The following is a 17222-nucleotide window of genomic DNA, read 5'->3' on the forward strand; positions in this document are numbered from 1 at the left end:
GGGGGGGGGAATAAAAACAATCGCTCACTGCTCCTCTCACACTTCTCTCACTGCATCTCTCACTGCTCCTGCTCCTCTCACTGCTCATCTCACTGATCCTGCTCCTCTCACTGCTCATCTCACTGATCCTCTCACTGATCCTGCTCCTCTCACTGCTCATCTCACTGATCCTCTCACTGCTCCTGCTCCTCTCACTGCTCATCTCACTGATCCTCTCACTGCTCCTGCTCCTCTCACTGCTCATCTCACTGATCCTCTCACTGCTCCTGCTCCTCTCACTGCTCTTCTCACTGCTCCTGATCCTCTCACTGCTCCTGCTCCTCTCACTGCATCTCAAACTGCTCCTCTCACTGCTCCTGCTCATCTCACTGATCCTCTCACTGATCCTCTCACTGCTCCTGCTCCTCTCACTGCTCCTCTCACTGCATCTCTCACTGCATCTCTCACTGCTCCTGCTCCTCTCACTGCATCTCTCACTGCTCCTCTCACTGCTCCTCTCACTGCTCCTGCTCCTCTCACTGCATCTCTCACTGCTCCTGCTCCTCTCACTGCTCCTGCTCCTCTCACTTTTCCTGCACCTCTCACTGCTCCTGCTCCTCTCACTGATCCTGCTCCTCTCACTGCTCCTGCTCCTCTCACTGCTCCTCTCACTGATCCTGCTCCTCTCACTGCTCCTGCTCCTCTCACTGCTCCTGCTCCTCTCACTGCATCTCTCACTGCTCCTCTCACTGCTCCTGCTCCTCTCACTGCTCCTGCTCCTCTCACTGCTTCTCTCACTGATCCTGCTCCTCTCACTGCTCCTGCTCCTCTCACTGCTCCTCTCACTGCTCCTGCTCCTCTCACTGCATCTCTCACTGCTCCTCTCACTGCTCCTGCTCCTCTCACTGCTCCTGCTCCTCTCACTGCTCATCTCACTGATCCTCTCACTGCTCCTGCTCCTCTCAGTGCATCTCTCACTGCTCCTCTCACTGCTCCTGCTCCTTTCACTGCTCCTCTCACTGCTCCTGCTCCTCTCACTGCTCCTCTCACTGATCCTCTCACTGCTCCTGCTCCTCTCACTGATCCTGCTCCTCTCACTGCTCCTCTCACTGCATCTCTCACTGCATCTCTCACTGCTCCTGCGCCTCTCACTGCATCTCTCACTGCTCCTCTCACTGCTCCTGCTCCTCTCACTGCTCCTCTCACTGCATCTCTCACTGCTCCTGCTCCTCTCACTGCTCCTGCTCCTCTCACTGCTCCTGCTCCTCTCACTTTTCCTGCACCTCTCACTGCTCCTGCTCCTCTCACTGATCCTGCTCCTCTCACTGCTTCTGCTCCTCTCACGGCTCCTCTCACTGCTCCTGCTCCTCTCACTGCTCCTGCTCCTCTCACGGCTCCTCTCACTGCTCCTGCTCCTCTCACTGCATCTCTCACTGCTCCTCTCACTGCTCCTGCTCCTCTCACTGCATCTCTCACTGCTCCTCTCACTGCTCCTGCTCCTCTCACTGCATCTCTCACTGCTCCTCTCACTGCTCATCTCACTGCTCCTCTCACTGCTCCTGCATCTCTTACTGCATCTCTCACTGCTCATCTCACTGCTCCTCTCACTGCTCCTGCATCTCTTACTGCATCTCTCACTGGGCCTGCTCTTCTCCCTGGGCCCCTTGCTGTTACTCTTCCTCGTCCATACATTACAGTATTTGTCTTTTTCTGTTTGTTTCCAAAAACATCACTCTTCAAAGTCCCCCTTTTATTGTATAAGTGTCAATGTAATAGAAAAAAATAACCCCTGCCATTGAGTCTAAGCCAGATTGGAATCAGCTGTGGTTGGCCCAATTTACACAACATAAATCAGCTAAGAAATATTGTTTTTGAACTGATATCAATGCAGAAGGTTTTTATACTGTATCTAAGGTTTGGAACATTGTTTTTGTTATTGTGGGATGTTGTGTGTTAACATTTGTAAATACTACAAAAACGATCCATAATTTTGTTGGGAGGTATAGCTTGTCTGTTCAGAAAATGTAAGCATTGTGGAAATGTGTTCAATGACTCCATATTGTGTGAAAACGACATGAAATGTGTGAATGGTATGGCCACAATAGACCGATGCTGTGTCAATTGTGTTTAGAGTTTTGAAAATGTGACAACTGCTTGGACAAATGCTTGTTAGCGACTGAAAAAAACTGTAAATCACTAAACCTGAACTGTTCCATTAAAAGCTTAATTGCCTGCTACTAATGAATATCATCTGCATTAAGTGGCGAGTGCTGGTTTTGTCTCACAGGAGTGGGAGTTATTTAAGTTAAGACATGATTCCAGACGATGGGAAACTCCTACCTTTGTTTTGTCACTTGGATTGACCCCCAGTTCCAACAACCTTTCAATGATAGACTGATGGCTCTCTCGCACCGCGACCATCAGGAGGCTCAATCCAGACTCCTGTGGGAGAACAAGTGAACATAGTCAATATTTCACTGCAGAGAGAAATGATTCAGAATTGTTAATACATTGGTTTGCATTGTAAAACAGCAAAAGCCAGAAAATGTTATATGAAAAGAGAGATATAAACATGTACATACAATAAATGTTTATTGATTGAACATACATTTGACTTGAAGTAAATAAATGAAATATACAAAAATTTAAATTTAACTAGACTAATTAAAACATTAAATAAATTACTTAACATGTATAGCAATAAGCGCTTGAATGTAATATATGTAAATTTGCTTAATTTCAATTATTTATAAATAATGTATTTAATAAATGTTAATAATTCAAAATTAATAACAATACTTTTCATCTAGTTCAATTTCAATACTAGACTAATATATAAACTAATTAAAATCCATTAAATTAATAAACATTAACTTTATTTATACACACACACATAAACATATAAACATATAAATATTTATATAAACATTTTAAATATATTATTTACTATATTTTAATTAATATTGTTAATTTTAACTCTTATATATATTATAGTGTTTAAACTATTCTATAACAGTCATAATAAATTATTATGAATTCAAACATAAATCTCTCTATATTTTTTTTCATAACTGAAGTCTTTTTTTAAACATGCAATAAAAAGCACCTGCAGTGCATCTCACCTCGTCAATTTGGAAGATCTCTGGATCTTCTTTCTCCAGTGTCTTGAGTTTCTGTTCCAGTGCAGTCCATTCTCCGCTGAGGGCCAGAGACATCAAGGGCTGAGGGCTCCCAGACACACAAGAGCTCTCTGCCATCATATAAGACCACAAAATAACCTCTCAGAAATCAAACCACACGGGTCTGTGATCATCATAACAAAAGCACCTTTATTTAAAAGACAAGACCCAGGCGGATCTGCACTGGGCAGGGGCGGATCTAGCGGTTCCTTCCTCTTGGTAAGAGATATAAAGCGCGCATTTCTCCGACTGTCTGCGGCGGGTTAAAGCTGGCAAACTCCTCATTCAGTTCCCCCTGTTTACTCGGGATTCACGCACGCACACACACACACACACACACAAACAAAAGATAACTGAAACAATTCAACAGAAATTAGACAGAATAGTAAGAGCTCATGCTGCTGAAAACAGCGATTCTGCTGTACTTTCAGTCCTCGTTTTACTGCTCTTGTGTTCTGACGTAAAAATTACCTCAGAATCAACGTCAACTTTTTTATGCTACAATAAATATTATTCGTTAATCTCTATTTTAGGGCAGAATCAGGTCCATGGAAATGTGCTTCCGTTTGAGCAGCGTTTGTTTGGTGTAGCGTGGTGACATATTTTGACATAAAACAGTCATCGTTTTGACATATCGCGTATATTCTGACATATATAGGCTAATAATAATAATAAATTACATTTATATAGCGCTTTTCTGCTTTTTCACTCAAAGCGCTTACATTGTGATGGGATATCTCCCCGTCCACCACCATATATGTATATAAGCCTAGTATATGTATATTAGGCTTTATGTATTGTATTAAGTTATTCTGTCCATTGAAATTATTTTTTTTTACCCAAAATATTGAAATAACCCAATAAACGTTAATAACTGCCCAAAAATCGATCCAATGCCCAGATATTTGGTACAGTAAACAACTCTTTTTTTAGTGTAGGAAAATATAACTTAATCTATTTGTGTTTCCTGCAAGCACAATGTCCATACCTGTCAAGTATCCCGTTTTGGCCGGGAAAGTAAGTCACGTATTTTACCCTTCTTTCCCGCCGTCCTCCCGTATTAGTATTTTCCCGTAAATCTCCCGTATTTTAATTCTTTAATTTTAACCTGCGTTATTAATAAAATAATAATAAAAAAAAACATTCCCAATCTGAGCTCTGTTATAGTCTCGCGATAACTGCCACCTGCAGTAGCCTGTCGCGAGGGGTGTGTGAGGTCAGATGACATGAGTTATAACTCGGGAAAAACAACAACAAAAGAAAAAACAGAGACGGATGATGGATGCTACGATAGAGAGTGAAGGCACACCTTCCAAAAAACCAAAACCCATGTGTAAATACCGTGATAAATGCGACAGCGAATTTACTTTTTTAAAGAATGCAAAGTCTGCAACAAATTTGTACAACAACTCACTAAAAGAGTAAAAGAAAAGTTATGTGAAATGAAAAGAAAAACTGTAAAAAAAAAAAAAAAAAAGCAATATGAAATTAAAAGAATGTGTGGAATGAAAATAAAATGTAAATGTAAAGACAAGCAATGTAAAATTAACAGAAAATATGCAAATAAGCCTTTAAATAAATGCTCTTCATATATACCGTTTTGTGTTTTCATTTGGGCTATAACACCTGTCTTAAAATGTAAGGGATACTGGAGCTTTGTTGGGGTGGTGGGACTGCTCGCGGTGGGCGCCGGAAAATTTCCCTTATTTTCAAATTCAAAACTTGACAGGTATGTCAATGTCACACACATATAAACAAAAGACTCACGAACCCCAACCGAAGTTCCGATCTGAATCAAAAGAATCATTAATCTAGTTCCGATTGAATCAAAAGAATCATGAATCTGAAGTTCCAATCTGAATCAAAAGAATCATGAATCTGAAGTTCCAATCTGAATCAAATGATTCACCATTCGCGCTCCAAAGTCCCACGCAGTGTTGCCAACTAATTTTCAGAGAAAGTTGCTAAAGGAAGGTTGATTTGCTAAAAGTTGCTAAATGACACTGTGATGTCATTGCGTGATGAGGGCGCTATGTAATCACTACGCAAAATTGTGTCACTGCATCAAATCTAAGCAAAAATACTTGATATGTTAATTAATATTTTAATTTAAATAATAATAATGCATAATATAATATTAAAATATAAATAACTGTATTTTTTGAATTGTTGAACACTTCTTTTGAACTCTTTTGAACAATTTCAGATTAATTTTTTTAGCTTGCAAACTAGTAAAACTACTGCACATTCTGAACAATAGTTTTAAGTATTGTATTAGTTAGTATGCTACACTCCAAAAATAGGGCAAAATCTTTTGTTATGTTGTTATAAATCTATTATGTTAATATGAAGGAATTTTTCGTATAGATTTTTCACAGGTGTTTTACCTGAATTTTTAATTACACGTTGTATTTAGTGTTTTCAGTTTTCAATGGATAATGTATAATGTCCTGGAAAAATACTAGTACCTTTTCCATTTTTCTAGATATTGTTCTTGCAATGTGATAAGTGGTGAGCAATCACAGTTACAAGCTAACACGGTGTATCATTTATGCACCATTATTAAATTTATATCATTATTAATAAATCAAACAATTGCAAAGAGCAAGTAACTTGATTTACATGATGTGTACTCATCTTTGGTTTCCTCTTTTTTTGTATATTAGATGAAAATGTGAGCCTTTTTTATCACTCAAGTCACTTATTAAACGATGCAAATAAATGTAAAAAAAATTGCTAAATTTGTTGCTAGGGGCTTTTTGGAAAAAGAGTTGCTAGTGTAGTCTGAAAAGTTGCTAAATCTAGAAACAAAATTGCTAATTTGGGAACACTGGTCCCACGCAACGTCCCAGTTCGCCTAATTATATGTGCTAAAAGTAGCCTATTTTATGGAAATGTACATACTTGTATGTGTGTAGCAAAAGAGTATGCACATCTCTTTTACGGAAGAGAACGTTGTTGCCTTGTTACACAATTAGTGTGAACAAAGCATTTGACACTTTATTGATACTGATCCAATATAATTTACTCTTTGCATATATTATATTAGAGCATTATAAATTGAATATATAAAATTCCATTTACACTGCTTTAATATATATCCTACCAACTTGAAGAGAGAAGCAGGATGTTGCTGCTGTAGATCTACCCGACGCAGGTCTTTCCTGAGGAGAATGGTGCTGATGTTCATGTGCAATCATTTGTGTAACAATGAAAGATAAACTTATAAAATTAGGTTAAATAAAGAGAAAGGACATTTGCATCTTATATGGGCCTATTATATTTCATAAATATAATATTATTTATAATTTATATGCAGATGACACTATTATATCCCAATAGCCCAAATGTATCTCAGTCTTTTGATGGACTTGCTCAGTGTTTAGGTGAGATAAGAGCCTTGCTGGCAAGGAACTTTTTTTCATCTGAACACTAATAAGACTAATAAGAGTCTGTTGTTTTTGGACCTTCTTCTGCTTCCAGGGAAATCTTATAGTTTGGCAGCTATGAAGATACGTGTTTTGGATCATGTTAAGAATGTGGGTATTATGATTATTCAGCCTTAGTTTTAGATAAGCAGGTTACTAATGTTGTGAGGGCTGCCTTTAATCAACTCAGAATTATGTCTAAACTGAATTTTTTTTTATCTTTTAAGGATCTGGAGACTAGGCCTTTTCATGCCTATTCATGCCTTTGTGTCATCACACATCGGTGACTGTAATTCTGTTCATATAGGTATTTAACAGGGTCAATTATCTCGTCTTCAATTAGTACAAAATGCTGCTGCCAGACTTTTGACTTGCACAAAGAAGAGAGATATGTTTACTCTATTTTCTCTACACTGGTTGACTGTAAAATTTTGAATTGAATTCAAGGTTTTGCTGATGGTTTTTCAATCATTGGATGCATTGCTCCAAAATATATTGTTGACCTATTGATTCCATCTTCCATCTTAGAAACATTGCCAAGCTACGAAATGTTACCTGTTTCTGATGCAGAAAAGCTAGTTCATGCATTCATGACCTCTAGACTGGACTATTGTAATGCACTTCTAGGTGGTTGTCCTACATCTTCAATAAACAAGCTAGTCCGAAATGCAGCAGCTAAAGTCCTTACCAGGTCAAGAAAATTGTATTATATTACCCCAATTCTACAGTCTCTGCACTGGCAACCAATTAAGTTCTTTTTAAGTTACAAATGATCATTACTTACCTATAAGGTACTGAATGGTTTAGCTCCTGCATAGCCAACTAGCCTTATACAATGTTAAAGTCCATCGCGCTTCCTAATGTCACGAATCGCTGGACTTTTAGTTCCTAGGATAGCAAAGTCCACTAAAGGAGGTAGAGCTTTCTCACATTTGGCTCCCAAACTCTGGAATAGCCTTCCTGATAATGTTCGGGGTTCAGACACACTCTCTCTGTTTAAATCTAGATTAAAAACACATCTCTTTCGCCAAGCATTCGAATAATGTATCTCAAAATTTGTGACTGCAGTTGCATCTGATCAAATGCGCATTCTTATAATTTAGCTTGGGTTAAATTAATTAATTTTACTTTGTTGGATCAGCAGCTATGCTAATAGTCTCTATTTGTTCCTATGTTTTGCCACACGATTCACATCCCGTGGTAACTAGGATTTACACAAGCTCCAGTCTGGATCCAGAACACCTGAGAAGAGATGATGCTGACCCTCAGAGGAACTCAGATGATGCTAACCCTGAATCAACAAACAGAACTAACAATTATTGCAACAAGTGTGACTGCATCATATAATAACTGCTGTAAATAATGTTCATCGTCTGGCTGACTGCATCTTGTTTTCATACGTGCACAAACTGACAGTCACCACTTATAAGCAACTACTAAATATTGTAGAAACGTAATTTTCTGTAAAGTTGCTTTGTAAGGATTTGTATCGTAAAAAGCCTATACAAATACACTTGAACTGAATTGAATTGATTCCTTATCAAAGTTGAAGAAACTTGAGATCTTCAAATCAGATGATTCTTCAGGTTTCCAAAACAAGATTGAAATCAAAGGGTGATAGGGCTTTCGCAGACTCTGCTCCTGGATTATGTAACTCTCTCCCAATGCACATTAAATCTTCCACATCTGTGGATGCTTTTAAATCTGGAATGAAATTTTACCCTTTTCGTAGAGCTTTTAGAATTGATTAGTGTCCAGTTTTTACTTTTCTTTACATTTTCATGTTGAATCTTGTTTATACATATGCGTGTGTGTGTGTGTGGGGTGGGGGTTATGCATAAATCTAGGACAGTAATACAGAAATATAAGTATAATGCATAAAGACAGGACACTTGACACTTGAATGCAACAGTTCGGATCCTGAAGCTGTTTTTTGACAGAGAATCTGACATCCGTCCCTCTGACAAGACAATCCAAAGTCAACATCATAGCTGCACTGCCTTATGAAGCTGACAATGGAAGGTCAAATGATATCGAGGTTGTGATGTTGTTACCTCAGCTATCCCTAAGTCAACAGTGCACAGGGTTGTGCACAAGGTCGGGCTGTTCTTGACCTGCTAAAATATATCATGCAACTCCTTCAGGGTAAAGAGGTGGAGGAAATTGGTGCAGAATTTGCTGGCAGGCTCTCCTGCTTTTTTCACACGGCAGAGTTATTGATGGATGCCTCATGTGCATAAAGCCCCCTGCAGTCAATGCATCCTGTTATTTTAACAGGAAATTATTCCATTCAGTGCTGCTCCAGGCTGTGTGCGATCACAGTTGTTGGCTTTCCTGGATCCGCCCATGATGAAAGGGCCCTCAACTGAATTGAATTGAAATTTATTTGTATAGCCCTTTTTATGATACAAATCATTGCAAAGCAACTTTACAGAAAATTAAGTTTCTACAATATTTAGCAGTAGCTTATCCATGTTGACTGTCAGTTTATGTGCATATGGCAGAAATGTATGGAAAAATAAATTAAAGACGTAGTCAAACAGATGATGAACACTATCAACATCAGTCATTATATACTGCAATCAAACTTATAGTAAAGTTTGGTAGTTCTGTATGTTGTTTCAGGGTTGGCATCATCTGAGGTCCTCTGAGGGGGTTACATCAGCTCTTCTCTTCTCTGAACCTTTTGGCAAAGCAGAGAAATAAACAGAGACATCATTAGAATAGCTGCTGTTCCAACAAGTAAAATTAATTAGTTTAACCCGAGCTAAATAATAATAATCGAAATAATTTGATCAGATATGGCTGCAGTCAAAAATTATGAGATGCGTTATTGGAATGCTTGGCGACAGAGATGTGTTTTTAATCTAGATTTAAACAGAGAGAATGTCTCTGAATCCTGAACATTATCAGGAAGGCATTTCCAGAGTTTAGGAGCCAAAAGTAGTAGTGAGTGTATGGTGATGTTGTCAGGAATCGTCTGGCAGAAGCAGTTTCCGCACCTGACATCCATGTTCCTGCCTTAATGAAGCATGAATATGTTTAGAATCATGTTTTTCAACAAAAGTTTACAAAAGTCCTGTTCTCATAAATTTCTAAATACATTACAAATCACATCCCCAGTTATATAAACTAATAAATTAATTAATGGTAATAGTAATAATAAAGACTTTTGTACTGCCTTTATTAAAAATATTTCAATCAACATACAATTTGTCATGGACTTTTATTCTATCATATTAACTCTGGTTAACATCTGTTTGTAGCTCTAAAATTTACAACTGTTGCTGAGGAGAAACAAACTAATTACTTCTTATTAATTTTAATAGGAGTTAAAAAGTAAGAGTTATAGCCGGCAGCAATATCAGCCTGGAGCTCAAGACTGGTTGCCCACTGAAGCTATAGGGCTGAGCCTGGTCAGTACATGGTACCTCCTGGGAAAATTAGGTTGCTGCTGGAAGAGGTGCTAGTGAGGCCAGCAGGGGGTGCTCACCCTGTGGTCTGTGTGGGTCCTTCCTTGTGCCTGGTGACACTATAGAGATCGCTAACACATGTGACCAACTGGGCGGCAACGTCATCAGAACACAAAGAATTCTGGGTATGTTTGGCCAGTTAACATGGTCTGTCAAAGCAGGCTAGTGATCTGGCATGAAAAATTAGCGTGAAAAACAGAATATAATCCTACAAATTGCAGCGGGTTAAAGAAAACATTGTCGCACCATACCACCTAAAACTAAATCCGAATGCAAAGATGAGATATGACAAGAAAATAAAGGACTCAATCCTTACAAGCAGAGCGACTAGTCAAGATAACACCCTCCAGCCCAAAAGAAGGCCATGTGAAAAGGCTGTGTTGTGGTGCTTTTACAGACAGCCTGAAGAGCTTGATGACATGTTAGCTTGCGATAATCAGAATTTCATTCAATCTTTGTGTATTTTATTTACAGACATGGCTAAAAAAAAACATTACATGTGAGAAGAACCTTTTGGAAAACAAAAAAACATTTACATATTAGATGTGAGCATGGTGTATAATTCTAACATGACGTCTTGGACACATATTGGTCAAAGCACAGCACACAACCACAATTATTATCCAGCAAAGTCTTCAGCTCAGTCTCATGAGTGGTGTGGACAGTGTCCGGTGATGGGGGTGGATTCAAAGGACCTTACGTCTCAGGTGCAGGTGTAGTGTCTGACAGTAACAATATAAAGAAATTGTGTCAATATCACAACCTCTATTCCTAAGGAATCCAGATTAGCTACACACAGGGGGCAACATACACTACAGTTCAAAAGTTTGGGGTCAGTAAGATTTTTAAATGTTTTTAAAAGAAGCATCTTCTGCTCACCAAGGCTGCATTTATTTAAAAAAAATAATAATAATAATAATAATAATAAAAACAGTAATATTGTGAAGTATTATGACAATTTAAAATGACTTTTCTATTTTAATATATTTTAAACTAATTTATTCCTGTAATCAAAGCAGGATCACACTCCAACATTTCATAGGCAGGTTTGCCTGCAAACACAGTCACCAAATAAATTGCAATGTAGCCTAGATGTACAACATTTAAAACTGATTAACGTTACGCTTTAGTACATTGGTAACTTAAGCTCATTTTATAGCCATTTCATGCTAGTTAACGGTTAACATTTACAGAGAGTAATTGTAACTTACCTTTGTGAAAATGCTTTGAACAGACCATCATGTGTGGTGGAGTGTTATCGAAGGTAATCTTGGCCTCCCTACCGCTGCTATCCATGCCATTCGGCGCCTTTTTGTCACCTCTGAAACATGGCTTGTACTATTATTTTCCCACGCTGGAAAACGATAAAAGGATATTCCGTTCTTAAGCTTTATGCCACTTCTATCGTGAGAACGACTATTGCAGTTTATAACACAACAGGTAAGACGGCATCACTGCGTTCTTCCCTCCATGCACAGAAGTCTGGCGCCTAATGTTTGTGCCGCGGATTCCCAAAATTCTTTGCGTTCACCACTGGGAATACGTCATGATGACGACACATTAGTGACCTGTCAACAAGCACCGTCCATCGGATGAGACGTTAAACAGAGGTCCTGACTCTCTGTGTTCATTAAAAATCCCAGGATGTCTTTTGAAAAAGAGTAGAGGTGTGACCTCGGCATCAAGTGATTCGCGATACGCGCTTTAAAGTCCCGATCTGAATCAAATGAATCGCGATATACGCTTTGAAGTCCCGATCTGGATCAAATGATTCGCGATACACGCTTTGAAGTCCCGATCTGAATCAAGTGATTCGCGATATGCGCTTGAAGTCCCGATCTGAATCAAGTGATTCGCGATATGCGCTTGAAGTCCCGATCTGAATCAAGTGATTCGCGATATGCGCTTGAAGTCCCGATCTGAATCGATTCGCGATACGTGCTTTGAAGTCCCGATCTGAATCAAGTGATTCGCGATACGCGCTTGAAGTCCCGATCTGAATCGATTCGCGATACGTGCTTTGAAGTCCCGATCTGAATCAAGTGATTCGCGATACGCGCTTGAAGTCCCGATCTGAATCGATTCGCGATTCGCGCTTTGAAGTCCCGATCTGAATCAAGTGATTCGCGATACGCGCTTGAAGTCCCGATCTGAATCAAGTGATTCGCGATACGCGATTGAAGTCCCGACCTGAATCAAGTGATTCGCGATTCGCGCTTTGAAGTCCCGATCTGAATCAAGTGATTCGCCATACGCGCTTGAAGTCCCGATCTGAATCAAGTGATTCGCGATTCGCGCTTTGAAGTCCCGATCTGAATCAAGTGATTCGCGATACGTGCTTGAAGTCCCGATCTGAATCGATTCGCGATACGCGCTTTGAAGTCCCGATCTGAATCAAGTGATTCGCGATACGCGCTCGAAGTCCCGAACCGATCTGAATTAAGTGATTCGCGATACGAGCTATCCGATCTGAATCAAGTGATTTGCGATTCGCGCTTGTAGTCCCTGAATCAATGACGCGATACGCGGTTTTAAGTACCGATCTGAATCAAATGCGATACGCACTTGAAGTCCCGATCTGAATCAAGTGATTCACGCTCGAAGTCCCAAACTGAAAAGTGATTAGCGATTCGCGCTTTGAAGTCCCGATCTGAATCAAGTGATTCGCGATATGCGCTTTGAACGGCTTTGAAGTCCCGATCTGAATCAATTCGCGATCCGATTGGAGCGCTTTGAAACAGTGGATCATTAATGATTTGCTGCTTTGTAAAGCTCAGATTCATCCATCACTTTGTATGTGCTTTTTAAAACCAATAAGGGATGTCGAATTTCGAAAATGTGAAAGGCTGTTTTGAACTGTTTATGAATTGGTAAATGATTCACTCAATTATCTGTTTTTCCTCTTTTCGTTTTTTCAGCAATGTTTACATGACACAGTCAATTACTGGCTTAGCTCGCTCATGAGAATAACTGAAATAAGCGAAAAAGGTATGATGTTTACAAATAAAATACGAACATATTTAGGTGAGCTAATAGTGAAACACCAAATATGACTTTGACGAGCTGCATCTCTCTCCAAGATGATGATCGAGTTTTTAATTTAACTAACTACTTTGACCACTGAAATTCAGTTGGTGACAGTTTAATAAGAAATCAGTAGAAAATCATCTAGTCACTTCATATCAATATGTAAAATTGTTGTTACAATGTGTTGGTACAGAAAATTTGTACTAAAAATGAATAAAAACGTTACTTACTAATATTAAATTTAATTGTACGTTTTGTGTTCTCAATGCATTTACACAGCTTTATCCACTAGACGTCATCAGTGTTATTGAGTTTCCTTTGGCCTTTACAGCTAGTCAACGTGCTATTAATAACGGGCTCATTTTTATAATTTAATAGCATATATACTTTATGGAATACATTATTACTGTTAATATGTATAATATCAGTAGTAGAAATTAGTAATTTTTGAGATGAATGTGTAAATTACTGATTTATCAAATGAGGACTTTTAGCACCAAGTCTGGAGACTTATATTATGGAAAGCAGCATGAACCGGAAATCAGCCACTGTCTGTGTCTGTTTACTTATCCACGTGAATACAAGTACGTCTTTGTGTTTAATTACTTTTAAATTATGATTATATGTGAAATGTTTTTAAGTTAATAAAGTGGATACATGGAAATTCGTTCATGAAATTATTTATTTCATGATTAACATTAAAATATGGTTAGATTTGATCATTTAATTTATTTAATGTTTATTCGGTTGTCTTAGCATAATGCGCTTAAATATATACATCTATAATGTTAATACATAAACATTTAATTTTTTGTTGCAACAAAAAATGTAAAGATTTGTTTTGGATTCAATTTTTGTCTACTAGATATGATTTGGTTGTTACAGAGGACTTGAATCAAACATTTTATGTTTATATGTTCCATATCTAATTGATGATAGATAGATATTATAATATGATAGCATGATGTCAGATCGGCTTTTGTTCACACACACACACACACACACACACACACACACACACACACACACACACATATATATATATATATATATGTGTGTGTGTGTGTGTGTGTGTGTGTGTGTGTGTGTGTGTGTGTGTGTGTGTGTGTTGGTTCTGAAACAAATGTATAAAAACTTGAGAAAAAAATGCATAGTAGAAACAGTCATGATTTTATTGTGATATGGGTCATGAAATTGTTCATTCTTTTTTACAGTGAAGATCTGATGTGACCTCAGTCCTCCCAGCACAGGTTGGTCACAATGTCATTGAGATGCTGTCAGAAGATGTTAGTGAGACTCTATGGTGGCTCTCTGTCCACTGTGAAGAGCTGCATGTGTTTGAGACGCTACACTAGAGCAGCTCAGAGTCACAGGAGGGTGGTGATCACCGGCATCGGTCTCGTCTCTCCCCTCGGGACAGGAAGTGCTCTGCCATGGCAGCGTCTGATTGGTGGAGAAAGTGGTTTGGTTGCTTTGGACCCAGAGGAGTATAAGACAGTGCCGTGTAAGGTAGCAGCCCGCGTGCCGAGAGGAGATAAACATGGAGATTTCAATCAAGAGGTGTTTGTGTCCAAAGGAGAGCTCAACAGCATGTCTCCAGCTACGGTTATGGCCATCGGTGCCGCCCAGCTGGCTCTTGAGGATTGCGGATGGTTTCCCAGAAGCCCTGAGGAGCAGGTGAGCACCGGTGTGGCGGTCGGGATGGGTATGGTGTCTCTGGAGGAAATCGCTCGGACGGCCTCGGCCTTTCAGACACGCGGCTACAGCAAAGTCAGCCCATTTTTTGTCCCCCGTATCCTGGTCAACATGGCTGCGGGACACATAAGCATCAAACACAAACTCAAGGGTCCCAATCACGCCGTGTCCACCGCATGCACCACAGGAGCTCACGCTGTCGGAGACGCGGCTCGTTTCATCGCTCACGGTGATGCCGAGGTGATGCTCGCCGGTGGGACGGAGGCCTGCGTCAGTCCGCTGTCCATCGCAGGGTTCGCTCGTGCTCGGGCCCTCAGCACCAACTGGAACCAGGAGCCCAGACTCGCCTCACGCCCATTTCATCCAGACAGAGAGGGGTTTGTGATGGGAGAAGGGGCAGCTGTGCTGGTTTTAGAGGAATATGGACATGCCAAGCAGAGAGGTGCACGGGTGTATGCTGAGGTGCTGGGATATGGACTATCTGGAGACGCCAGCCACATCACGGCTCCAACCGCAGATGGAGACGGAGCCTTTCGGTAATACTGATTTAATAAACACTACACTACACAATAGGATTTATATACAACTTTATCTGAGGACAGACAGACTTATTAACTAAAACTAGAACCATAAAAATTTATTTTCTTTACTTGAAACTAGACAAATGGTAAGATATCAGATATATATATATATATATATATATTTTTTTTTTTAACTTATTTTATTTTAAAGCTTCAGTTAAAGTAAATAACTAAGAATAAATAAACTAAAACTACTAAATAAAAATGTGAAAATACTATATAGACAAAAAAACTAATAAAATGCCAAAAACAATAATAATAATAATAAAAAAAACCATTAAAAACAGAAAATGTAAACATTAAATCTAAATAAATATTTTAAGAAAAATTATAATTGGGTATCGATGATATGAAATTTACACCAATGACAGACAATAAGCAACATGAAAAAAAAAACAGTTCACAGCAGTACTTTGTATGTTTTTGAAAAATCGTACTGTGCAAGATGATTTATCATTAATAAAAATATTAAAACTACCAAATTTTCTATCACATTTAATTTTCTTTAATATTTACTTATATTAAGTATATATAAAAAATAAAAAAAATAAATAAATAAAATTAAATGAGTGATGTGTAGTGTCACCTTGGAAATAAAAAGAAAATCCAGTATTATAGAATAGTGTAAGGGAAACAGGTCAATTTAGCTCAAAGGGAATCATTTAAGATTTTAAAGGGAATTTGAACAGAATCACTGTTTCACGGCTGTTCACGGAGACGCGCCTGCGGTTCAGTGAACGAGCCGTTTAACATCAAATCTGCGCTGGATACTAATATCCAAACTATAGTGAAACCACTATCAATTAGCACAGTAACAAGATCGGCAGTTTAAGACATTAACTTGTAAGCACAAAACACAAGATACTTCTCTTTTCAATATGAATAAGGCTTTATTAGATAAATCTAAGACATATAAACTAATCTAACACATAAACGCACGCACACACACATTCACACAAGTTGCAGGAAGGTCGAAAGTTAGGGAAAGATGAGTTTAAGAGAATGGAAATATGGAATCCCAAGTTTACAGCAATACGTTAAATTGCATAGACATGAACAACCATCAATCACATAATTAGCCCTTGCATTGAGTTCCTCAATGTGACTAAAATTATACTAGATACACCAGCACAACAAATATCTGGGGATACGTTGCCTTAGTTTCCTGTGAAAGGAACTCCCGTTGAAAGGGGTATCCCGGTGTCGCTGATTGGCTGGAAGTTCAGTTGGCTGAAGTGACGTCTTGGGGAGCCCGTGCTTGGGCGTTGGCTGAAGCTGTGTGGCTGGTCGGAGTTCAAACGCGCAGACGAGGTCGACGTTACAAAACTTAACTCAGAACACGAAACTCTCAAACGGAAAAGAAAAGAAATAAAGTTTGACGAGACTAGGTTGTGTTCCTTCTCATTGTGGCATAAGTAGCAGCAGGCAGGCACGCTGGAACCGCGCTCGAAGAACCATGATGACTAACCACATGGCTAGATGCTACAAGCTAAAGCTAGGTAGCAAAGCTACAAGCTAAGAGCAGGCATGACTGATAGCACGAGCAAGGCTGGAACTAAAAGCAGACTAAAAGCCGACATGGCTAATAGCAGCAGGCAGACTAGAACTAAAAGCAAGATTTAATCGTGTCCAAAGTTTTTAAACTTCCTTGTTGGCCACCCCTCAAATGTTGCCTTGACCAATCAGATATGGTCCTGGGGTCTGGGGTATCATAAATCATTGTTTATCTTACCAAGCATGTGGTTCTTGCCTCACAGGGTCTAATTTTGGACATGATTCCTATAACATGATTATGATATATTTTACAAATAAATGATTGTCAGGACAATATCAAGCAAGAAAATGCGATTATTTGAATAC

The 17222-nt window shown here is 39.0% G+C and overlaps 1 protein-coding gene across 2 annotated transcripts in view; it reads left to right on the plus strand.

Moving 5' to 3' along the window:
• LOC128012039 (3-oxoacyl-[acyl-carrier-protein] synthase, mitochondrial-like) overlaps nt 1-17222 on the plus strand; it is a 48803-nt gene that overhangs the window by 29761 nt on the left and 1820 nt on the right. Inside the window, exons 1-2 of one of the 2 annotated variants that reach the window (XM_052594956.1) lie at nt 13610-13670; nt 14301-15317. In XM_052594956.1, the coding sequence (XP_052450916.1) occupies nt 14347-15317 (971 nt within the window). In that variant the 5' untranslated portion in view covers nt 13610-13670; nt 14301-14346. Of the gene's footprint in view, nt 1-13609; nt 13671-14300; nt 15318-17222 lie in introns of those variants that run through there. The other variant, XM_052594957.1, reaches the window with a different exon arrangement.

The sequence above is a fragment of the Carassius gibelio genome, chromosome B23 (genome assembly GCF_023724105.1).
Source record: "Carassius gibelio isolate Cgi1373 ecotype wild population from Czech Republic chromosome B23, carGib1.2-hapl.c, whole genome shotgun sequence".
Lineage (NCBI taxonomy): Eukaryota > Metazoa > Chordata > Actinopteri > Cypriniformes > Cyprinidae > Carassius > Carassius gibelio.